Genomic DNA, 25,112 nt, shown 5'->3' on the forward strand with positions numbered 1-25,112 from the left:
GCTCTGAACTGCACACCAGGAATTCAGAGGCGAACGAACAGGCCAAGCAGTGAAGCTCCCTGCTGGTTTTCTCTCTTTTGCCTCGCAGCGGCGACTGAGCCAGGGGATAGGAGTGTAGGCGTTGCAGAAGTTCACGTGAGTGGATAGTCTCTGGCATGAGTAATTTGTTGGACTTGGTTGGCTTATGTTTGCTTTTTGTCGAACTCACGTTGGCTGGGCCAAAGATAGCATCCTTTTTCTTTTTAAACCCGTTTTTCCATATTCTGCTGGCTGAAAGGGAGGGCGCGCAAGCGACATGTCTGCAACAATGCCATAAATCCAGACAGAAATAGAATTAGCAGTTCTTTCTGGTTCCGGCGTTTGTATGTGCGAGGTTGCGAGCTTAACCAGTCTGGGTTCCTCGGAGCAGAGCCGTGTCTGTGCGAACCTGTTGTGCCTTGGGACCTGGCGCTTGGGTTTTGTTCCAGAGCAATATCGTAAAACTTTTATAGCAATGTCATGACGGAGAGCATGAGAAGAGAAGTAACTTAACCCTCTCTTGCTAAAGTCTGTATTGCAAATTCTTTTCCTGTTTCCACATGCAGCAGATCCCTTGGTTGAATCTGGAGCACCGTGGGGAGAAAAATGCAAGATTTGTGGAGATGTGGAACAGAGCACAGGCGGAAACCTTTCTTTGTGAGGATTACCCTATTAAATGTACTCAAAGTCCAGTCCTGTCCCAATAGGCCCTCACATACATGGTAGCATTTTTTGTTGGCACTGTTGTACTGAATTGTGCCCAGGGTCTGTAGAATTTGCCTCTTAATCTATGTTGATTATGTTTTAATTGAATAAATAAATCTTTTACAGAGCCCAGAATCAATAGAGATGTTTCTAGGCTGTTTTATTTTCCTAGGTTTCCTAAGGACATTTAACTTTTACAACCTTACAGCTTGTTCTGCAGCATTTGCTAGTCAGCTATTGCGTAATTGTTCTGGGGAATGAGAACCTGGGAATAATATGGCCCAGAAATGCTAAGAAGCAGAAAGGAAATCGGCCCATCTTCTGATCCGCCACCATCCCTCCTCTCCAGGGCCAGGGTACCAAACAGAGCGTGCACAGGCTCTGGTTTTGTTCCTTGATCTGCCATTGACTTATCACCCCAAATGTTTGGGCCTTGGGTGCCCTTTGTATCTCCCCCCCTTTCCAGGCTGGATTTTGGCAGATTAGCTTAGAAATTCTCTGCAGTGGAGCAATCACAGTTTTTGTGTCTGGGAAGCCTGTGGCTGCCCTGTAGTTATTATAGGCCAATGAATGGAGGATGGAGAAAAACCAAACAAGAGCCATGAAGTGCACTAATAGTGGAAAGGAAATTGTACTTGCACAGATTTAAAAATCCAGGTGCCTACAGCTAGCCAGCAGTAATGATCTCAGCTAATTCCTCTGAAAAAAATATTTCTGTTTCTTTTTTTTTTGGACAATAGGTTGGATGGAAAAAACTTTGACTGGGTCTATAATAAAAATATGCAAACAGAACTGAGTTTGTACATAGTTTCTAACGTGATTCTCAGCCTTTTTAAATGATGTGTTTTTGCATAAAGCACCTTGGTGCTTCCAGTTTCTTGTTAGTCAAGCCAAGTTTGTTGTAATCCAATAAGATTTAATAATCATTAGGAACTAATGAATGCCTTAGCACGTATAAGCTTGGCAGATCAGAGCCAGCTTGCTTTGCGTAGTCTGTCTCTCTCTGACCAACTTGCCGTTTATGTGTTGGATTGATGACTGGGGAGTTCTGTAGAACCGGTAATGATAGAATACTCCTGAAATGAAATTTAAATAACAACTATCTGGAAGAGCCAGTGAGCCAAAGGAACAGGCGAATTTTTGGCTTGGAAAATTGAAGTAACTTGGTGAGAGTGAAGGCAAACAGAGCAGGATCATTGGTGGGGAGGTGGTGGAATGGTCTGAACAGGCTTTACAGTGGAAATTAGGTGAGTTGTTAGGTAACTCTTAAGTATTTTTATTGTGGTAGTAGTCAAGCTGTGCTGAGACCCGAGTGTTATTGCTGGACACGGTCTCAGCTCTGTGAGGACGGTAAGAAACCACACACCAGGACAAGTGGTTTGTGTAACTGGAACTCTTCTTTCTTCTTTAAGGTGAACCCTGGTGGCAAGACGCTTGAGGAGAGGCGGTCCAGCTTAGATGCAGAAATCGACTCTCTGACCAGCATCCTGGCTGACCTAGAGAGCAGCTCTCCGTACAAACCTCGGACTCAACAGGTTAGTGGCACACGGCATAAACAGAGGGTGGGAAAGTGGCCAGTGTATGGAGCGCTGGAGTCTATTCGCTGCCTGCTTGGTATTTGTTGCGAGCAGGCATGTCAGTTCTCCCTGATAGCATCCAGATGTGGCTGTCAGTGGGGAGAAGGGCGCAGCTGCTCTGGAGGGGGCAGTGGCTCAAAAGCTGCCGCACCTCTGAGCCAAGAGCCTCCGATCCCGACTGTCAGATTGCCACGGAGGTTGCTAGAAAAACACTCGGGAAAAAAATGACATTTCGTTCACCTCAACTTTCCACCAAAAATAGCTTGTGAATTAAAACCTGCTCGGTTCACAAGTACTTTTACTCTGTTGTTTTCTTGTTGTTTTTCTGTTTTGTTAACTTTTATGTGTCACGCTGCCAGAAGGATCCAGATATCCGTGTCTCAAGTTGTTTTCTTTTGTTTTTGTCGCCTAATCAGTGGCGACGAAGCGTCTTGGATCATAGCTCAGCTGTCAGGGTGGCTGTAGCCCAGCAAGGCAGACTGGAATTCGCACTTACTCTGCTGTGTCTAGACAAGGACTGCAGGGGTGACAGCAGCTCAGCTAGTTTTTGTCACTCATCTAGGTAGTGCTTGAGTTGGGCTGTTTGAGTTCTGGTAAGATGTCATCTATTTATCAGAGGAAGTGGTGACACCCTACTGGCACTTTAAAAAGGGCGGTTCTTGAGGTCTCTAAAATCATCCCAGATGTGCTTCTGCCCAGTCGTGCAACGTCTTCACTTCCTAATCTCATGACCGGTCTCATTTCTTATGCATGTATGCAGCTGTATGTATAAGTCACATTTGTCTTACCAATGTCAGTCCTAAATAAAACTGCTAAAGTCAAAAGAACCTAAGTGAAAGTTGACTGATGCAGTGCACGTCCATTATCCATATAGGCCATTTCTTTAGTTTGTTGCTTTTTTTGGTTCTTTTCATTGTTGTATTTTTTTAAGTAATTGAGAACTAGTACCTTTGGAGCAGAACTAAAGTAGCGATCAGAGTTCATTTAGATCTGCTTTTGTTTAAGTATCTGAACTTAGCAAAAGCAGAGTTAAATGAGATTTGTGCACTTTTGAAAGCATCCATCTGCATGCAGAGGCTCTGGCATGGTGGCTTGTGTGGTTTCCATCTCTTCTGCAGGGAACTCCTGATAAACTCTTTCATTCTGGCATCATGTATAGAGTTATTGCGTGAACTTACAGACTTGTCCTTGAACAACAGTCTGATTTAGGTCAGTCAAAACCAGCAACAATGTAAACCAGATACAACTAAGTCCCTTTCCCGGTGGGGTTTTTGTTGTTGTGATAAAAGAGACGTGTTCTAACAGTGATAGTACTCAGGTACTGTGTCAAATAACCCGTGTTCATTTTGTTTGCGTAGGCCAAACATACACGAATGCACATTGTTACTGGGAAACATTTTATAGTGTCAAAAGACTGCAAGAATTAACTGGAAGAGATTCATGCTCACCTTTTTCCTTGGCAATGACTGTAGTCAGCTCCAGCACCTTCATAGAGACATGCTTTGGGACCTGGTGTTTGTGAACAGATTGGTTTTTCACTTTTATTTTGTTCCTATAGTACTAACAAATGAATAAATTGTAGCAGTCAAATGCAAAGTTCTGCAGGTGTATTTGAGTTTCTGGAGTATTGGAAAAGGCATAGCCCAAGTTTTGGACTTGATCTGACTTCTTAAGTTCATCAGCCTTCAAGATGAAATGTGCTGGTCAGTGCACACGCTTGTTCCTGCAGCTTTTTGCCCACAGCTCAGGTGGGGGCTCTGAAGACTTGTCCTCCGTACCAGGAGTGATGGGATGCTGCTGCTCCCTGGTGTGTTACAGTTATTGTGTGAAATCCGGGGAGCAGAAGCAGCTGAATTTAGTCTCTGGGGCCAAATCCCAACTTTCTTTGTTCAGTTTATCAGACTTTTCAGGATTTATTGGTTAATGTAATGATGTCCCACAGAAAGTACAGCTACAGCAACTTCCAACTATAGCTGTTAGAAAAAGAAAATGACAGAGCTGAATGTATCATCTGTTGTAATTAAAGAATACTCAAACAAGTCATTGAAAAGATGGAACTAGAATATAAGGCTTTGATATTTTCCTTTGTTTGATCTGTACTAAGTATTGAAACTAGTGAGTCACTTGATGGTCTTATAGTAGGATAATAGATTAGACTGCAAATTGTGAGGTACTTACTCAGAACATCAGCACGTTTATTGGATTACACCTTAGCTGACCTTCCCAAATTTATCAGGATAATGGCTGCAGATAGGAAAATAGAGTTAGGACTTGTTTTCAGATAAGACATTTCCAGTTGTGCTTTTGCAGTTAAAGCATTATAATAATTTTATAGGTATACCTTGCCCTTGGGGATACCTCTGTTCTGGAATAAGAGAAATTTTATTGTTAGGCTTCTTTTTTATTTTATCTTCAAGAAAGTTTTAAAGCAACATAAACTAAACTGTAGCATAGTCCTCTCTCACTGGAGAAGGAGTGATAGCAGGATAATCACAAGCAGTTTATCTAACATACCCTACCTGTTGGCATAAATTCACACAGAGGGAAGCTCTTTCAGTCCTTGGTGCAAGTTCAGCATTGCAGTGAGACACACCGCACTGGGAGGGATTTGTACCTTCCCCAGTAGGTTTGGAATGTCCGTAGTACTTCTCAGAATGGGTGGGTCAATGTCAACCCCAGACAAATTCCCTTGGCCAGCAGACGTGCTGTTGAGGACATGGATGAGTATGGATCTCTCCACCAGCCTGGTGTTGCTTGCCTGAGCATCACTCTGGTCACGTTTTTTGTGTGCCAGGCAGGTGACGAGGACATTGCCATGAGCTAAAAATGACCATCATTAAATAGAGGGCAGGGAGAGAGTTTTGACACCTGCGATCAGCAGCAACCTCCTTGTACACGGTGGTCCTGCCCATTTCAAGGCAGCTGAGCTGGAAAGTGGAGGTAGAGGAATCACCCACGTCCTGCCGGCTCCTTCCCATGCCTTGGGCAGAGGTGGTAGGATGTTGTTGTCCTGCTGAGCTGTGCTGCCCTCTTCTCTGAAGTGATGAATTTGAAAAGTGTTTTTGCAGCATAGATCTTTTACAGAGCAGATCCCACCATGCAGGTTTGGTGGGATGAGCTCCTTCTGTGAGTCTGCTACACCACTGCGAGTCAACCCCCATTTTGCAGAACCTCAAAGTGAAAGATTATCTCAGACTTTGTTTCTGGTTAGTTCTTGTCTGTGTCTTGAGGCCATTGTTGAGAGTCCCCTGCAGCAGAGGTTTTCTAGGCATTGATAGTTTACTTCATATTGGCCATCAGCAACATGTGGATGAGAGGCAGCTTTTGATCACCATCACCTCCGCCCCAGGCTGATCCCATGACTTGCAAGTGAAAGTATCTCTGAGTCACAGAAGCAGTCAAAAGTGATTAAAATGGCATTTGTTGGGTTTTTTTTTTTGTTTTTTTGTTTTTTTTTTTTTCCCACAAAATTGCACATATCAAAAAGAACAGAATATTACAAGACTAGATCATCTTTACCTGCAACATGGCAGTGTCTAAGGATGCTTTCTGTCATGTGGAGTGGTGTAGGACAGACAATATTTCAAAAATTCAGCTGGAGCTGGAGTTTTAGAAAGGACCAAACATCACCTGAACCTGGGAGATCTCTGTGTGACCTTCACCAGCATGGCCAGTTCCAATCTTGTGTGCAGTGAATTGAAATGGAGGAGGAGACCAACACGATCTCAAAATTACCATGATTGCAGTGGCATGTTAGTAGATGGCCTTGCCTTAGGTATTGTTTGAATAAGTGTAGATGCATTATGAAAAAAAATAATTAATATTTTCATCCTGTTTGGTAAAGTTTAGAAATGCTAAAACTAGAACTACAGAGCTCCTCTTGTGTAGTGGCAACGTGGTTTCTGTTTGCATATCACACCTTCTAAATTGCAGTAACCCATTGGAAAGTTCAGAAGCGGAGAACCCACTATGCCTTTTATTAGTGAAAGGAGGTTGTATAGACAAGGTATTTATGTGCTTAACTTCCATGGGTGGGAGCAAGGGTTGTTCCTAAATTGAGTGAACCCCAACTAGGGGGCCTGGTGAATGCTGTGGTCATCTGGCTCCTCTGTTAAAGGGTGTTTTCCCCAATTTTTGCCAGTTCTGCTTACATCCTTGCTTAAGAGATGAGTGCAGGAAGGCCTTAACCAAAAAAAAACAAAACCACAAAACAAACAACAACAACAACAAAACACACAAAAAAAAACCCAAAACCAAATAAACAACCAAAAAAATAAAAATAAAACCAAAACAGGCCAAATTTCAGCCCATAAAATAAATGTTTGCATTTTTTAAAAAAACAAGAAAACTTTGTGACTCTGGAGAGAGGACTTCCAGCAGAGACTGTGAAAATGAAATACTGGAAATAGCAGCATACGAAAGCTCAGAATTTTTTGTCCCTGCTGTGAATTATGTATTGAATGCTGATTACTTTGTCTGGAATTGGACACCTACCTTCTGAAACTCCTGAGTTTTATCCCAAATTTCCAGCAGATTGTCTACTCGGTAAAATAGGACTGCGTGGGAGGTGTACCAGGTAGTAAGATGTCCCTGGTCCAATTAGGTAATTAGTCTTTTTTTTGAAAAGCAAATACTGAATGGCCCAAATTTATGGAGTATTGAAGCAGCAAAAAAGCGTGCTTTGATGGTCAAGATCAAATCTATTTGTGTACAGCTCTCACAGGCAGCTTGATCCAGAGGAGACTGGGCTGGCACTCTGGAGACCTGTTTCATTTCCAGCTACTACCACTGTGCTAAAGGACCTTGAACGCAGCATTTCTACTCTGCTTCCCCTCAAAATCTCTTCTGTCTTTGTAGCTTGGCAACCTCTTCAGTGTGATTTGCCTTTTCCTACCCAAGTGCATGGCATCTAGCAAAATGAAACCTTGGTCTCGGTTGAAGGCCTTTAGGTGATGTGGTTGTACAAATAATGAAAGAGAGGGAAAAAAATTACTTTTCATCTAACAGATGGGGAAAGTGAAGGCAGAGTTAGGCGAGGTGGCTGAGGATTCATGCCTGTGTCCCTGCCTCTAGCCCCTAGTGCTAAATATCTATCCAACACTGTCAGCCTGAGTAATATTTTGAAGAAAAAGAAGTTCATTCTCCATGTGAGCTGCAGAACAATAAAAAAGTAAAGAAAATTCAATTAAAAAAGCAGTGATACATTTTCATTAAGTTCCAAACATACTGGGAAATAATGTCTTCTGATGATTGGAATTTAAAAGGGATTTAAATGTTTGACAGTGTTGGTTGTTATTCCATCATTCCTTTTGACAACTGGTTGGGAATAACAAAAGCAGTGAAAAGGGAATGGACATATTTTCCTGCAGAGTGATGGGACAGGATTAAACAGTTTCAGCTGTAGGGTGGCAAACCACAAACCAGGGAGTGCTGAAGACTCCTAGGAGCGCTCTTCCATGTGCATTTCTAATTTTAGTGCCGCACTTATAGCTGCATCAGGAATGCACCAGGAATGCACAGCTCAGAGCTTGGGTGTTTTATCTTTGTTTACATGGAGCTGTGTCTCCAACCATGAACAAACCTCCTACTTGGCAAAGAGCGATGCACAATGATTATTCTTGGGTTTGGGACTGTGGGATTGACATACAGGCTCTGGGAAAAACAGATCACCGAATCTGAATTCAAAATAGTTTGTGCCAATTTGCTAGTCCAGGCTCAGAGTCTGCTTTCCTTGTTCCTGTGATTTGCCCGAGCCTGGCTTCTTAGGGTGGTACAAACCAAAAGGATTTTGCAAGTGCAGTCTGTGGAGTATTTGCTAGCATCCCAGTTGTTGTCAGGAATGTTTTTCTTTCTTTTAAGAAAGAAAACTTGGAGGTAGAAGCAGATTGAGATTAATTTGCTGGATTCAGAATTAATTCCCCCTCCTGTAGCGTTTATAAGACACACTGAGTTTGTAGTTCCTGAATTATGGGACTCAGTGGGATTCAGCCATTTCAGATGTTCAGAATGGTGCTGGTTTTTTTTTTTTCAGTGTGGTTTGGGCTGACATCAATGGCTGAGCTTCTGCTGTCTTCAGGTATGATATTTGGGGTAAATAAAGGTGCCCAGGCCTTCTTCTGCTGGTCTGAGCACATCTAAGAGCACATCTAATTTGTCGGCACCTGCATAGCTGTGCCAGAAAGGCTTCTGAGTCCAGCAGCATGGGGTGGTACCTGGGCAGTGCTTTCCCAGTGCCAAGGGGCTCTCTGTTCACTCGAGGTCTTTGCAGTTTGGTTTTTGTGGGCTTTTTAATCTGTCTGGTTGTGGGATAGAAAGGCTCATTGAGAATAAGCCCATCTGCTGAAATTGAGAAGTGTCCCCTGTCCACCCTAAAATGTTGATGGCCATTTAGTAGGACTATACAGCTTCTCCAGAGCTATGTGTGCTACACAATGCTTTTCATGAAAGCTGTGGGTTGCCACCATTTCCATGCTGACTTGGACAGCTCGGGTGGACACAGAGGGATGACAGTGTCTCACAGAGGGATGACAGTGCCTCACAGACGTGTCCCCAAGCTGGTGCTGAGCTGGTGAGCTCTGACAGTTGTAGCAGGACCAGAAGGTTCACACAGGCTCACAACAGGGCTGCAGGTGAGAGCTCCTCATAGTGGACTGCGACACTTCTGCTGTAGTTATGGACATCAGGAGTTGCATGGGCTGTTTTAAGGACGGGGGCACCTTTGAGAGCTGTGCTCCCGTTTCTGGCTGCAGTGCTGTTTGGAAAATTTGGGTGGATGACTTAAAGTAGAAAAGGAAGCGCCCCATCTGGAGCAATTTCAGTGAGTTCCTCCCAGCACGTGAGAAGCAAAGCCTCTGTGTCCAGAAAACTCCCCTCCCGTAGTTCTGCTTTCCAGAGGCACAGTGACATTCTCACCCCGTGTGGGTTGTATTTGAGATAGTCCCAAGGTTGAAGCTTTCTAGGAGCACCAGGCAGATGTGCTGGCTGTGAGCAGGGCACATCTGTCACACTGTCCCCAACACTCCTGCAGGCAGAGGAGCATGCACAGAGCAGGGGTGTTCAGCCACGTGTGTGTGAGTTGAGAGGTGTAGCCAAAGATGATTTCGTATATGTTTGGATTTGGCCTTTCTCTACAAGAAGGGGAAACCTTCCTGTGCTCATCAGCTCCAGCCGACGCACGCAGCCAACTGACACTGCGCTGATTAGCAGATGCTCGAATCGCTTGCATCTGCTGGTATGTATTAAACCTTAATCCTTTTGATAAGAGCATGTCCGTGAAGATTTTTAAAGAAAGTTTTCTGGGATCCCAGATTATCAGCTTGTCACAGATGAACAGGATAAGAGTGACCTTTGCAGGGTATTATTTCTTCCTCTTGTGCTATCATCAGAGTGAAAATAAAGCAGCACTACTCCTGCTGTTTCTTTTTTCTGATGTATAATCAAGTTCACATAAATCTCAGAAAGGTTTACTTCTCCCTTTCCTCTTTCTCTTTTTTGCATCCATTTGGGTTTTTCTGCCTACGTGCTTGGCTACAGCTTTAGATGGCAACTAGTGTTGGATATATTGGACTTTAAAGTCTGTGCAGGCGTCTCCAATTTGTGTGTGGATGAAGATAAACATTTACTTTGGGAACAGTGATAAAAAGCAAATAGTACCTCATAATTTGTTCTTTTTTTCCATTCTGCATTTGTGATTATTTTGTTGTGAGTGGTTGGGAGCAGGGGTCTTTCTCTCCAAAGCTGTTCAAGGACTTCTACCTATTGTTATGTTTTGTTTTCTTTTTCCCTGCAACGGGACCAAGCTGCTGTATACCATTATCTCGGGAAGTTTGTCATAATTTCCGCATCCTGGGTTTTTGGCACTCGCCGTGGTTTGGCACTCATCTCAAAGGGTCCCGGCGCGCTTCACAAGCTGTCCGTGTGTCCAGCCAGCAAAGAGCAGCCGCCTCTGGGGCAGAGACCTGCATTTCGTTGGGGTGCAGGCTCTGCTTGCATCCTTGCATGGGCTGATGCATCCGAGTGCTTCAACGACATTAGATTTACCAGCACAACAGCGGCCCTGTGAAATAAAGAAATATGCTTGCTGTTTCACAGGTGAGGAAGAACCAAGGCACAGGGAGATTAGATGATTTGGTTGGTGCATGGGTCACCGGAGTGTGAGAGGCTGGACCACGGACACCTCGCCACCCTGTCACAGATTTATCTTCCTCTTGTAGTACTTACAAATGGATGTACAGAGAGTACGTAGGAACTTTCCCCATCAAGAGGTTTTGTAGGGATCTGAGGTGTGAGGAAATGCATCCACCTCTGTCCAGGAGTCTGTGAACCAGGCAGGGACAATAAAAATCCTTGTTTCTTCTGTAGGAGGGTGTTGCTTGATACTCAGCTGCAGTTTCGTGATCTACAGGCAACAGACTTCTCAATGTGCTGTTTTGCAAGCAAACAGTGGAAAATTCAAACCCCCAGGTCTAGAAAGTCATGGTGTCCTGGACCCATATCATCACTCTCTGATCTCATCAGCACTTTAGAAGTGGGAAGTTGTTCTCCCCACCTGCACACAACTGGGAGGAAGTGTATGAAGTTGAACTTAGCCCAGTGGCACCTACACGGCAGCCACTGTCCTGCACGATGCCCTTCAAGGGAACAGACGTCACATTTTGAAATGAAAGTGTAGTTGATTGATTCTTTCCATACAGCACCCATTGGTGTCCGGCAGTTTGTTCCTCCCCACGTTACCATTTGAATCCAGTGGCTGTTTTTAAGTGGGTTTAAGAGCGGTGTATGTGTATGTAAAAGTCAGCGGCTGGGGAGGAGGAACCCAGACCGGTGTCTCTTGGGGAGCTGCAGTGTCATGCTGTCTGTCCACAGGCACAGCGAGCTCCAAGCCTGCTGCATGTCTTGCAGGCAACCTGAACTTTTGCTCTTCCAGACAGCACTGTAAGCAGGATCTCTGACCTGAAACACAGATTGTTTGGCTGACATACACAGATAATCACCAAGGCTAATACTAGGGGGAGAAGGGAAGCAGGGGGGGCGGTCAGCAGAGGCAATGGAGGAGAACAGGAAGGGTCAGAGTCTGCTCAAGATACAAGGCACAAGTCCATAGGAAATTAGGCTTCCTTTCCTCTGCTCTTGATGGTGTCTGTTCTTTTGTGTCTCTTCTGCACACACTAGGAACCAGCTGCATTTTCCTCCCTCTTATGGAAAGGAAATGGTTCAGAGCCAAGGGAACTGCACAGCGACTTAGAGAAACACCTGCATGGCAATGCGTCACTTGGGACTTCACTCCCACTGTGGCCTGTGCTGGACGTCTTCCCCAGGCCATTTCCACCAAACTGGGAATGATGACTTTGTGATTTGTGCATTGGACTCACAGCAAGGAGAGCATTGCCTTGATGTGGCTTAGAATTGGCTCAGATCTATCCATAGACCATTGAGGGGCAGTCGTAGATCCTGCTGATGTTACTGTTGACTTGTGCTCTTTAAAAGAGGAGGACAACTGACTTCTGTGGTTGCACTTTCTAAATACCTTTGAAAGGTGAAGGCCAAGATGTGCAAGGGTGTATGGCCTTCACAAGTTTGTGTTGGTTGCTTACTGTTTGTGCAAGCACTTGCAGCTTTTAATGCATTTATCATCATAATGCCCTGAGGAAGGAGGAGTTTGATTCTTCTCTCTTCTGCACATGGAGAGCTTGAGGCACAGAGACACCATGAAGCTTGTTGTGAAACAAGAATTTGGACATACATCTGTGACATTCTGGTGTAATGTTGTCCTGCGCTGGTCTGTTCTGTCTTTCATGGCCTGTTTTCACAAGGGTCTGTTCCACCAGGGAGAGAGGACACCTCTCTAGAGCCCTTGCTGGACAGTCCAAAAGCAGAGCTGATAAATCTATTCCCAGCCCCACTTTAGGTAGGGCCACCTGGAAGAGTCTGGAGCCCTACAGAAAAGCGGGTGCTCGCCATGCAGTTTCTACATTAGACCCTGCTACCAGTGCATATATAAACCCAATATGTTTATAACCTGAACATATCTCAGGATTGTTGCAAGATGTTCCTGCTTCAAAACCGTTAACCATTAAAGTAAGAGGCAGATGCATCTGTGGACGATTTAAGGGGCTGTGTCTATATTTTCTCTTATTGATTGCTTTTTGCCTTCCTGTCTGGAACCTTTTGAGAGATGACTGCGGTGCTGAGATGCATTGTCTCTTTCTGTATATTAAAGCTGCCTAGGCTGAAAAAAAACCCAGCCCATACCCAGCCTGTATCTGAAAGCTATGAATTGATAGATCCCCGCTATAGCTCTTCAAATAACTGTAAATTACTCCAGGCTGTTACAGTTTCATTGTAAGGAAGTTCCTTCCTTGACTCAGACTTCTTTGCATCACAGTAGAATGCAATTAGATGACGTACATATTGTGGCTTGGAAGCACTTACAATTTTCTCAGCCTTATGTTGTCAACTTTTGCTCAATAGCAGGCTTGTGGACTCTGTCACTGTGCCTGTGTTCGCATATATTATCACCATATGGTGTTTCAGCAGTGAATAGGAAACTTCTATGAGTAGGTAAAAGAGGATGAAATGGAAAAAAAAAAATACAGGAAGATAAACCTAATATGCTGCTTCACAGCCAAATGTGAGCATTCTAACTAACTGCTGTTTCTATGGGATATCAGTGATGTGTTGATTCAATGAGTATTACTGTCTTCTCCCACAGATTTATAAACAACAACAAAATGGACCTGAGCAGAAAAATGATATTTTGATGCAGTTGTTATAAATATTTCTGCCAATGTTTGCAGTTGGAAACTGATTCCTCTCTTCCCAGGTCAAATATTCAAAACCTTACAATGAATTCTTCACTCAGAAAGAAGTGCCAGAGTACACGTGCATGAGTACAGCGAGAGCAAGGGCAGGTTGCACAGTTTTATGGTGTTATGCAGGTAAAGACAGATCGGACTGTTGCAATTGTCTCATCTGGATGTTAGCGTAACCCAGGTCAGAGACCTTGCTGTCTTCTCGTGAGTAGCAGTGTCATTGGGTTGATGAGGGACTGGATATGTTACCCCCTCTGGAGTGATTTGTAAGAAGTCAACGAGAGCCTGTTGCTGATCCAAGAGCTTCAGAGCCATAAAGAATTACCAGCAATCACTCCAGTCGTCCTGGAGGCTCAGGCGATTTTGATTCCCTCTTCCAAAACCATTGACTTGTGATCCAAGGAGAATTCATGAAAGATGGGAAACACAGCTCTGTTTCCATCCAGCAAAAAGCTGGGATGCACACACAGTTTCAAGGTGCGATTATCGGGAGGGAAGAGAAGGTGTCAGTGTTGATTACTGTGCTGGTTTGCAGAAAGACCGACTGTGCATTACATGAGAAATCTGTGCAGCTAAGACTGTTTTGCAGTCTTTAAAAGTGATGGATAAGCCACTGTTGTGCAGCTGGGATTTTTTGAGTGCTGTACAGTTCAGCAGGGAGATAGTGCAAATATTGTATTGAACTCTATTTAATCCTTTCTAGAAACATTTTGACTGGAGTCTGCATCAGCAGCTAGTGTCCAAAGTGCAAGACATGGGACCTGGCTGTGGAACAGGGTGGCCACGAAGGTCACAGTGTTTTATGAGGCCCCAGTGACAGAGAGCTGCTACCGTGCTCAAGTCAGCGCTCTGCTTTGCACAAAAAGCAGTGGAGATACCACAGAGAACGCAATTGTTAAGTGCTTCTTTAGGGTAAATGTCGATCACTGTCACATTTTAGAGTTATCTGGAAGAGCCACCACACCAAAGCAGGGCTGTATAACACTGGAAATAATCAGGCTTTTTAGCTTTTTGGCAAGACTTGCCTTTGACAAGACTTGGCTTTGATACTGTTGAGTAATGTGGTCATTTCTAACTAATAGCAATAAAACTTTAGAGAACACCTGCTGTTTCGATATTGAACATATGTGTGCGTGCTCATGTAAAATTGCAAATGCATGCAGGTCTAGAGTATACAATTTATATTTGGCATCTTTCCTACAGATTGTATTTCAGAACACGTTAAAGTCTTCCTGTAAATAAAATAACTTCAGGATTGAGCTCATTAATGAAGAGAAGGAGATGAGGTAAGATACAGAGACAAAGGAGGAAAAAGGTTTGGTTTGGCTTGGTTTGTGGGCTTTTTGAAGGCAAAACAAGCACTTGACGGATTTGATCATTTGCTGAGTGTACTCAGTGATTTCTCAGGAGCACATATGGACAATCTCAGGAGACTGCCTTCATGATAGGAACTGCATGGAGCCAAAACCAAAATGATGGGCTGATCACTTAGAAAGTATAAATGGAGGGAACATCTGAGGATCTCTGTCCCTTTCACTTATGAGCCAGTGCTGGATTATCTCCTATAATCAGTACTTTCCCCAGCCCAGTTTCAGATAAATTAAACATAAATATCTAATTGCTTTCTTTGGGTGATTATTCCAGACTGAAACGTATACAGCTGCTAAGAGGTATTTGGCATCAGCTTTTCTTTGCTTAATTTAATCTCCTTGTTCTGAGTGACACTTCGTATATGTGCCCATGCATGTGTGCTCCTACCATGTGGAGGCATTCACCTCCCATAGCACATCTATACATACAGAGTACAAGGAGGCTGAAATTCCCCAGTACAAAGCTGTAATAAAAAGGCTGACAGACTGGGTCTGTAATAAGCCTGACCTGACAATTAAGCAAACTTATTACCGTGTCAGCCTGCCAGATGGATCATCGACTTGTGATGTAACATGTATTGCTTCTGAATGTTTTGGAGTGCAGTTTCCTATTTTATGTTTGTTGAGAAAGGGAGAGGGAAGATACAGTTTTATTTGAACTAAACCCACTCGTTTCAAGTGTGTTTAATGATAGCAATATGTGACAGATAAAATAAAATCCTAGGCCCTGGTCCATGTTTATTTTAATTTCAAGCAATGGGGAAAGATGGAAGAGATAAAATTGTAGGCTAAAAATGTCTCTTGTTGTAAAACAGCAGCTTGAGCCCTGAAGGGGCTTTCCTTGCTGCAGTCTGCAGCACTTTCGGATCTGTCTGTCAAGGCCTTGCTGGGTAAGAATTTGGTGCTTTGGCCCTGAGAAAGGTCAGATAGGACTGTTTGGCATCAGTTTTTCTAATTGTCTTCTCTAAGATTACTAGAGATGGCTATGCTGAAAGAGAAGGGGAGGAAAGAAATACTCAGTCTGAACATCTATCACTGTCCTAAACTTTCTTTTAATGTAGTTCCACCCTTCACCCGAGACTGTTTCTTTTCTGTGTGGCTAAGCTGGCACAGCCAGTGCCAAAGCAGGTGTCCGTCTTTGAAATAGTTACCAAGGTGCTGTTCTAAATTTTCAAGCTGTTCTGTGCTTGAACAGCTTAAGTACTCCCTATAAATCTTGACCAGGTCCCTCGCTCTGCTAATACATCCCTGAGGAACTGTATGCTCACGACTCGAAACTTCTTCACAGTAAGGGCATCAGAGCACTGGCCCAGGCTGCCCAGGGGGGTTGTGGAGTCTCCTACTCTGGAGTCATTCAAACCCTCCTGGACACCTTCCTGTGTAACCTCATCTGGGTGTTCCTGCTCCATGGGGGGATTGGACTGGATGAGCTTTTGAGGTCCCTTCCAACCCCTGACATTCTGTGATTCTGTGACTCATGGAAATATGAAGGAAATCCTCTTGTTCTGTGAAGATGCTGGAACTCGCTTTCCAGGTGGGATGTTGATCCCAACAGGTGGGAAGGAAAGCTTAGTGCTCAGAACTGCCTTCTCCTTTGGAGATGCATTGTCATGTGTGGACATACTAATGTATCCAGCACTAGCTCCATCACATGCTGTTGGCTGGCTCTCCATTAGTTGGACTTCTCACATGCAGAAGAATCTGCGATTTCACACCGCTGGAAGACTATTCCGTGGGGAATTTTCAGTATCTTATTTACCTGCCAAATTTTCTTGAGCATCTTAACTGCTGGCTGTCATGAAGACCGAGCTTCGGCTCTGGCTTGGCTTATTTGATGAAAGCATTGGTGTGCTGCTTCCTGCACTCAGATAAATGCTTTTGTAATGTTGTAGGACCCTGTAGTCTGCAACTGAGCTTGGAGGGAAGTCATGGGTGCACTCAATCAAGAACATTCTGTCCCAACTCCTAGCATTATAGTGTTGGTCTACTGATGTTATTTTCAGAGACAGAAGTAGCACAAGTCTGGTTTCTAGAAAAATAAAGTGCCTCGATCAGAAGTTGGAATTTAAGCCTTGGCTTTTCAGTATCTTTCTGACAATTGTCAGTGTATATAGGCTGAAATTAAGAACCCAAGTTGTCTATCCTGTGCCTGACGAATAGTCACTCCAGCTCGGTGTCCTTTCCAGTAAATACCAAAGGAAGAAGAGTACAAATTCATAAAAATACTGCCTCAGAATGTTTCCTTTTATCTAAGAATTTACTCTTCACAGAGGTTGGCTTGATAAAAATGATGTCTTCCATAGTACTCAGTTGAGGATTTTTCCTCCATCAGGTTATCTGTTTGCTTTATGAACTCATGTAAACTTCTGAAATTTAAAGCATCTGATGGCAAAGGAGTCCCATGGAGGTGGGGCAGATCCACCTTCTATTATATCCTCTCCTTTTGCCTCTCCCTTTGTTTCCTGTTGCTTCTTTCTAGCACTGGAAGAGATAGAACAATGACTCCTGTTTTTACCACTCCGAGTTTTAGCTGCCTCATTTCAAAGCCAAAGTCTCCTGCTATACTTTGTTGTTTCAGATACATGAAAATTTTAAGTGCAATAACAATTCATTTCTGGTCAGGTGTTTCTATCTAACAGGAAACTGGCAAGTTTGAATGCCACAAGAATACGGAAGAGTCTCCTGGACTTGTGTTATTCCCTTTGTTATTTGCTATTAACTTACTCTGAAGCAATGGATTAACTGTTTCGTTTGTTAGAGGTGAAGCCTCTGCTGTGTGATTTTATTTTCAGAGTAACTTCCCTAATGCCCTATTTTTTCAAATTTTTTGAAGTCATTGCAGGATTGAACAATTTTACTAGATTTTTACCTCTTTGCCAAGATTTTTGCTGAGGTTTCCAAAGAGCATCCTTGGGCACTGCGTTGTTCTCAAATAGAAAGCGGTAGGAGAGATATGAGGTGACTGATTTGGGAGAGGTCTGATGCAGACATGATAACTTCGGAACTAAATGAGATCTGTTGTTTTTCCTTTGCTTCCAGATCTCTGACATGTCCCCTGCATTTTCAATAAGATGTTGAACTGGTCTAGCATTAAGTTTTCAATCTGTAAAACAGAGATGGTAATAATCATGTATCCCACCTGGCTGTCTGACTTCAGAAAGGATTTTCTTGTCTTCAGCTGAAAATTCTTCTGCAAGCAAAAAATATTATGGTTTTGCCAGCTTATGTGAAAAAAATGTCTCTTACGGTGAAAAGTCAGTATATCAAATACTTTTATTTTCTATAAGGGAATTCAGTATCAGACTCTTCCAAATGTGTTAGCCAATGCTTTGCATTATAGATTGTATGCTGTTAATTAAATTTCAAGTTTTATGCAGAGAAGGAAATGTGGAGTGTACTTCAGTGATTTATACTATGATTTGATCAGTGTGATAGTGTGGCAGATCTTAATTTTCAGAAACATCTAAGAGTTCAACACATCTGAGATTAATAAGATACGTACATGAACATGTGTGCTTTTATTTCTAAAGCTAAATTAAAACTTGAACCCTTTTGGGCTGAAATAACTAGCTCTTCTCCAGCTCTTTTTCTGTCTTCCAAAACTCCTCTGTGCAACCAGTATGAATCTAATGTGCTCTGCATTATTTTGTCCCTTTAACATGGGGACCTGTAGAGGCAGTGAAAGCTCTGTATAGAAAGTATTGTATAGTGAGGGAGGGAGCCCAACAAAGCTAATTGTACAGACACTCCCACTCTATTACCCTTTAGAGAAACTGAGCCTAACATTCTGCTCTTAAGCTCATTAAACTATTCTTTTTGGGTGCAAGGATCTTATTGAGGGAATGAAGTAGCTACACTGTGTAATCAGAATGGGAATTGGAGCAGATCATTATTTTTACTCATTTGATTAGCCATAAAATAGCTACTGAAGTCCCCATTTTAAATCTGCTTAGCAATTGTGCAGCAGGGCAAACTGGGTGTTTTAATTAGAAAAGATATTGCAGTATTTTTTATTAGTAGTAAATATATAAACACACACACATTGTGGTCTTGTTTATGTAAATAACCTCTTCCCTGTGGGTGTTCTTGCCTCTGAGTTGTTCAGGGTCTGTCTGCTTCCAGCTGCAAAGAGAAGGGGAATGAAAGGTTCTGCGCATCTCCTTTGGAAAGCGCAGTGTTGGGGACATAAAATCCAGCTGAAGAGGTCTAGATTAATCATTAGGGTAAAACCACTGTAGGAGGGGTAAGTAACCCCAGAAAAAGATGGCATGGAGAAATGATAGGTCCTCAATTACTAGAGGGGCTTTAGGTCAGGTTGTGCAAACATCTGTCAGGAACAGCTTAGGCAGGGTCAGCCCTACCTGAAGGGAGAGGGCTGGACTGAACGACCCCTGAGATCTCTTTCAGCCTCTTTTCTCCACCTTTTCAGGGAAGCTTGTGGAAGGGAGGTGCGGATGTACTACATCATTGGGGGGTTGCCTTTGACCAGTTCCCGTTCCCCGCAGGAGCTGGAGTCTCAGGAGGGCTCAGCCAGGGCAGTGCGTGGTCTCTCCGGCACATCTGAGACCTGCGGGTCCCAGCTGCCCTGCGGTCACAGCCAGCAGCTGAGGATGTCCTGCTTTCTCTCTGAGAGTAACTCAGTGCCCTGCCACTGATCTGTCCATAAAGGCTTGGAAATGAGCCATTACCGAAGGTTTCATTTTCTGGCTTCCTTTGCCATCTGAGGGACTTGCAAAGCAGAGCAGATGTTCCAAAAGCAGTGAGCTCTGTAGCCATTGGTTTCTTTGCTCAATGTGGTCACTGTCATAATGTTTCTTAAGTATATAAAATGCCTTCATGAAGCTCAACAGCTGCAAAAATATTTCAGCTTTTTATTTATTTATTTGGTTTTAACACAACCTGAAACAGTGAAATAAGCTTGCTTACAGAGAGCAGACTTGTACTTTAAAGGCACTAGACTACATGTGGGGTGATGACCATGTGTTGTGCTGCTCTGCCTTTGTGGGTCACTAGAAAAGTCATGTTAATAATGACAATAACAAAATCATTCTTGCAATGTTGCCTGTGGATGACAAGGCCTTCAGGCAGCAGGAAGGAGCACAGCAGATCTTCAGCGTCACAGCTGTAAGGGGTGAAATAAGTATTTGGTCTAGTGACTCTTTTTTCGTGGACAAATTCTCCAGTACTTCCCTTTTCGTCATTGATTTAACTGGCACGCAAGGTTATGACCCACTTGCAAATGGCCAGTAATCCTACTGTGTTTAGAAGTCGTCTCCAGAGAGGTGCAGAACAATCCCTCCCAGATGTGCTGTGGGGACCTAAAAGGAGCCACCTCTGGGAAAGAAACACCAGCACTGGCTGTTCAGTCTGTGCTGAGGAAGATGTTGGTGTTTGGGGTTGTTACTCTGGCATCATTCTACAGGGCTAAATTGTATAAGCAGGACATTGGGCAGGTAAAAAACCAAAAAAACAAAAAAAGCCATTATTAGGCCCATCACACTATTAGGTATCATGACCAAGAGAACAAGCACCTAACTATGAGGAGGTTAAAAGTATACTGTAAGTTTTAATGAACACCTAATTCTCTTTTTATTGTGGCTGGGACACCTGCGGCTGGATGGGGCTGTTCTGCATTGCCCTGGATCACTGTAAGCACCTCAGGGCCCACCTGGCTGGCAGGAAAAGCAAGGTCTAAGGGGAAAAAAGGAGGCTGTGTGGTTCAGTGTTCCTTGATTGTGGTGGTGAAGATATTTAAGGGCTTTTTCTGAAGTGCTGCCCACCTGTAACTCCCATTGAAATCAATGGACCATTCGCCATGAATGCTAGCTCTTCCCATTTTCTTTCCCTCCATCACTCTTTGCTCAGATCCTTTCCATGCGACAAGGATGGAGAGAGCCCCAGTCCAGCCTCACAAGTGCAGTACATGCAGAATAACTGGCTGGGTGACCATTCTGGAGGAGCATTTTGTGGTGTTACATCCTCCCTTTTGATATGCGCCTTTCCAAAGTGAGCAGCTGCTTTGCACCCGGGGAAACAGAGTTGGTGTTTAGAGCACGTCTGTGAATTGCGATTGTTGGAGTGGATCAAGCTGTCTCTGTGTCACTTAAATGTTACCATCTCTAAAGCTGTCATGATGACTTTAAAACTGAAGCAAAGGTGATGGCTTTTCACGTCAACAGTCGCACCGTTTCCAGAGCTGTGCGTTCTGGCACTTTGCCGTCTGCCTTTTGGTTTGAGGATTTTTATTCCCCCACTTTGTTTCCTGGAGTTATTCCCAGCACCTCCTGCCTGGCTGCAGGGAGGGAACGGTTCGATCAGGACATGCAGCTCCGTGATTTCAGCCAGTTGGGTGTTTCCAGCCGACAGCGTAACTTCTTGTAGTAATTTGGTGTCATTTGCATAGGATTCTCTCCCTTCCAGGGAAAAGTGTACTCCTGTAATCCGATCTAAAAGGGCTCCTAAAGGAACTATTTACTATTTCTCCAGAAGTCTGTAATACATTTCCCGGGAGGACTAGTGCTTTTCTACTTGTTAGAGGAGCGTGAAAGTATTTACCGAGATTTCCCAAGAGATGCGCCTGAATGTGTCTATTCTATAGACAAATCTGCTGTTATTGCTCATTGCAGGGACATGCGACAGTGCACAGAGCCTGCTTTGGCTTTGCTGATTTTCTGCCACTTTGGAACGAGTTTCCTCATCTGGGAGAGCTGATCTCACTAATACCTGTTTTGGGTCCAAACACTTGGGTACCTCTGCTTGGTGAAAAAGCTCTGGATGGGCTTGCTGAGATCGTCTCTCGTATGAGCTGTCCTCATGCAGTTCTACCACCAGCACACACAGAGCTTTGATCTGTGAAATGAAGACAAGGGCAAAGCCATTTCTATACATGGCCAGTTGTAAATGTTGGGAAGTCTCTATGGATTTTTTTTCAAAGGCTGCATGAGCGGCGTTTTTGGCATTTACAAAGCAACAAAATTGATGCATGTGTTTATGTGACAGGCAATGGAGAATTCATTGAACTCCTGGTGAATCCATCAAAAGTTATTGGTTTCATGATAATCCCTTAAGATCCTGCCTAGACTGGAGCAATACCCGCTAGGAGCCTGACAAGCCTGAGGTTACTGTATGTGCTGCTGCTCCAGTTGTAGTGTTGGTGTTTTCAGCTGAAGCATTGGTAGGTGAGGTGGTGGTGACTTACAGTAAGGGCAGGTGTAATGCCTGAGCTGCTCTGTCAGCTGGGCACTTACATGCTGGTGTTTGAGCTCATAGTTGCTGAGATTTTGGGTAGGAAGGAAAGAAAATCAAATCTGGAAGGGTATGGGAAATTTCATCTTTGGCATTTGGGTAGGAAAAAGTTTGGAATTAAGCATGCAGGGGAGCTCTGTACTCAACTGGGTGAAGAGCTGGAGGAGCTGAAGAGTATGATCTTCTGTCTATTTTAAGCCCATTGAGGTGAGCACTTTTCTGAAGGTGTCCTTTCCCAGGCTGAGCTGGGAGGTGAGTAGGCTGCTGGTTTTGTGGAGCTGTCTGAAAGCAGGAAAGCCCAGAGCCCCATTTCAGCCCTCCCCGTAAAGGACCACGTCCCCTCCGGTTCTGGATTGGTGACATTGCATCTGAGTTTCTCTGTGGCGTTTGGGCTGCCCCTTCTCTGGTCACCTCCAGTTTCGGATGAGCAGGAGATAACGTGGAAATACCCCTGTCCTGGCAGGGGTGGGCAGTGACTAAACTCTCTGTTGCAGTCAGCTCTTGGCCCAAGTGCTCCATTGATGTAATTAATACTGCATGGGGTTGAGCAACGACTTCTCTGAAGCCCTTTGCAGGCTCTTTGGAGTCTGCCCATGTGGTGTTTCTGTCTGTGTGTCCCTCTCCCATTCAGGGTTGGTGGAATGACTAAGTAGTGCTGACGGCATTAGTTGTTGGCCTGTATTAATTATTTCCTCGGGTTCTATTTACTTGTGCATTTCCTATGGGAATGCTATGCATACAGATCACAGCAGCACTTAATTTTATTGCAGTAAGCAGCTGAGGTTGGGGAAGAGGAGGGGGGAGAGGAGAGAAGGGGTCGTGTATGCGTCAGCCCTGTCAGACTTTTCCTTCTGTTTCATTTGTGCTGAGGTTTTTATTATCATTAAGCCGATTGTATCCGTGGCACAAAGGGCTGAGTTACCTCGGTAACCACACTAGCTGGGATGGTAATCCATTTATAGCATCACTGCTCAGGTCTGATTAAATTAGCATGCTGATGACGTAAATGCTTGGCTGGGTGATGCTGACGAGGCTGCTCCTAATAGGAACTCTCGCCCTTACATTTATTCTCATTTATTTCATGAGACCCCTGCAGGAAATGTACAGAAATAAGGCTACAGATGATTGACTCTTGTTTTCAGAACAACTTGTGCTGCTAGCAACAGACAGTGCTTTATCTGAATGCAGACGGCAGGCTGCACATTTCGCCTTGTTTCCTCCCGCTGCAGAATTCCCCGCCGGAGCAGAGCCCCGCTCTCCAGCCCTGCTTGCCATCTGCCACAGTGGCAGCCGGAGCAGCTCCTCTGTCTGATGGTTTATTTCCAGACACAGCTACAAAAGAAATAAAAAAGGGTAATAATAAAAGAAAAGGAACACCCTGGTTCTTTACTCCCTCTTGTGAGTTTCCTGCAAACACAGACATCCTTTTACTCATTCGAAACAAGCCAGTTACTTATGTCTGCATTTTCATCATCGAACAATAATGTTCAGTGCTAGCGTTTAATACCATGTGGATCAAATGCTTTCAGCATCTTCTGTCCAGCCCCCTTGAGGGAAAACACTGAACAACTGCATGATCACATAGCTGTGCCTGTTGTTTGATGAAGTGGTGAGAACAAGAGGACTGAGAGTTGCTGAAACTCCTGGCTTCCCTTCCCAGCCCTGCCTCTGATTTACTGGATAAGCAGCCTGTGGGGCAAGCAGCTTCCTAGTGGGCTGTTTTGGGCTCCCAGGACTTCAGTTTTTCATCTGTGAAAGGACAATTTAAAAGTATATTTTGGTTGGTGTGGGTGGGTTTTTTTGTTTTGTTTCGTTTGTTATTGGTTTGTTGGGGTTTTTTTGTTTTTCTTTTTGCAAGAAGCATGGGAGTGATTAAGTGCGTTTAAGTTCCAAATGTATTTGGAGATCCTCAGGTGGAAACTCTGAGGTTCTGAACAATTTACCATTTTAATTGTCAGGTTTGATTTATCCAGTCAGCTTAGTAGGATTTAAAAGGAATTTTTGAACAAAAGCAGTTTTGGGATGGAGGACTGAAAATGCAATAAATTTTAAGTAGCAATAAATAGTTTGGCATTTGCCCTGGAGTGGGAGCAGATGTGGCTGCACAGAAACCACTGCAGCTACACCTGCTTTGAGTCGGATCTGGACGTAGAAGTCTGTCATCTGTGAAATAAAGAGCACGGTTTTGAGACACGAATGCGAATGGGCCAGTGCTGTCATTTTCTGGGCCTGCAAATTCTCTTCTGGAGCTTACAGGACTTGTGAATGCTAGGGAAAAGGGATGGCGTTTGGGTGCATGGGAGCCCATGGCTCTCCCAGCCCTGGTCGCTCCCTTTGGGAAGTACCCAGCGCTCAGGGGACCCTGCCCAAAATTTCAAGACGTCGCTCTGCAAAGATGAGAGGCACTGAATTTGTCAGCGGCAACGCTTCCCCGTACCTGGCAGCCAGGTGAGCCGGCGCATCCGCACGCTGCTCTGTTTGCTCAGCGCTGCCTGCGCCGCCGTGGGGAGCAGCCGGGACGGAGATGCTTGTGCCTGTGCCTTGGTCCGTGTGGGACACTCGTGTGCTCCAGCCCTGCCAGCACCACGCTGAGACATCGGCTCTGCTCACCAGCCTCCTGCCAGAGCAGGTGCACTTTATTAATGAAGGTATTTCCAAGGGTTTGATTCTCCCTCTGGCTCAGTTCAAAGCACCCCCCTCTGGAGAAGTCCCTCACCCATGGCCAAGGATGCTGCCGCTCAAGTTGCGTTTGTGTATGTTATACAGTACATTAATCCTCGCAGTAGAGAGATTAAGGACCTAACAGGGCTGCTGCCTTGAAAGAGCCTTACCCTGGGGCTTTCGTTTAAATTTAAACTTTAATGGCTAAAACCATTAATATATGATTTCCAGCATAAAATATGTAAAAGCCACCAGCGTGTTCAGGAGGGGCTGCAGTACTCCTTGGCTGGGCTGGGCTTCCTCTAGAGGTGATGGGCAAGAACAGCATTTTGCTGCTTTATTTACAAGGTAATTTGCAGCTCCTGGTAGAGTGATCTGCCTCCGAGGGACATGGGCTCATGGAGACCCACTCGGCACATGAGGTGGTGGAAGCTCTTAGCAGAAATGTCCATCACTCAACAAGGGTGATTCCAGACTGTACTGGGACTTGGAAACTCAACTTCTCCCTCCTCAGGTCCACAGCATGTCTGCTTAATAAGAAAATAATTAGCCATCTCTTAATTACCACCCTTTGTTTACCTAACCCATGTGCTGGGGCTAATGAGAGTGTTTGGAGAGGTGAGTGTCTCTTCCAGCAACATTCACAAGCTGGCTGGTGATGGTATGGCACCAAGACCATGCCTGTTATTTTCAGCGGCTTCAAAGAGCCCAGCTGAGGTCTGAGC

The 25,112-nt window shown here is 44.3% G+C and overlaps 1 protein-coding gene across 37 annotated transcripts in view; it reads left to right on the forward strand.

The window, feature by feature from the left end:
* The window catches only part of LPP (LIM domain containing preferred translocation partner in lipoma), a 397,232-nt gene that overhangs the window by 227,258 nt on the left and 144,862 nt on the right, over positions 1 to 25,112 (forward strand). For all 37 annotated transcript variants that reach the window (XM_065073609.1, XM_065073577.1, XM_065073576.1 and 34 more), the window contains one exon: positions 2,136 to 2,258. In XM_065073609.1, coding sequence (XP_064929681.1) covers positions 2,136 to 2,258 — 123 coding nt within the window. The remainder of the gene's footprint in view (positions 1 to 2,135; positions 2,259 to 25,112) is intronic.

The sequence above is a fragment of the Columba livia genome, chromosome 9, assembly GCF_036013475.1.
Source record: "Columba livia isolate bColLiv1 breed racing homer chromosome 9, bColLiv1.pat.W.v2, whole genome shotgun sequence".
Lineage (NCBI taxonomy): Eukaryota > Metazoa > Chordata > Aves > Columbiformes > Columbidae > Columba > Columba livia.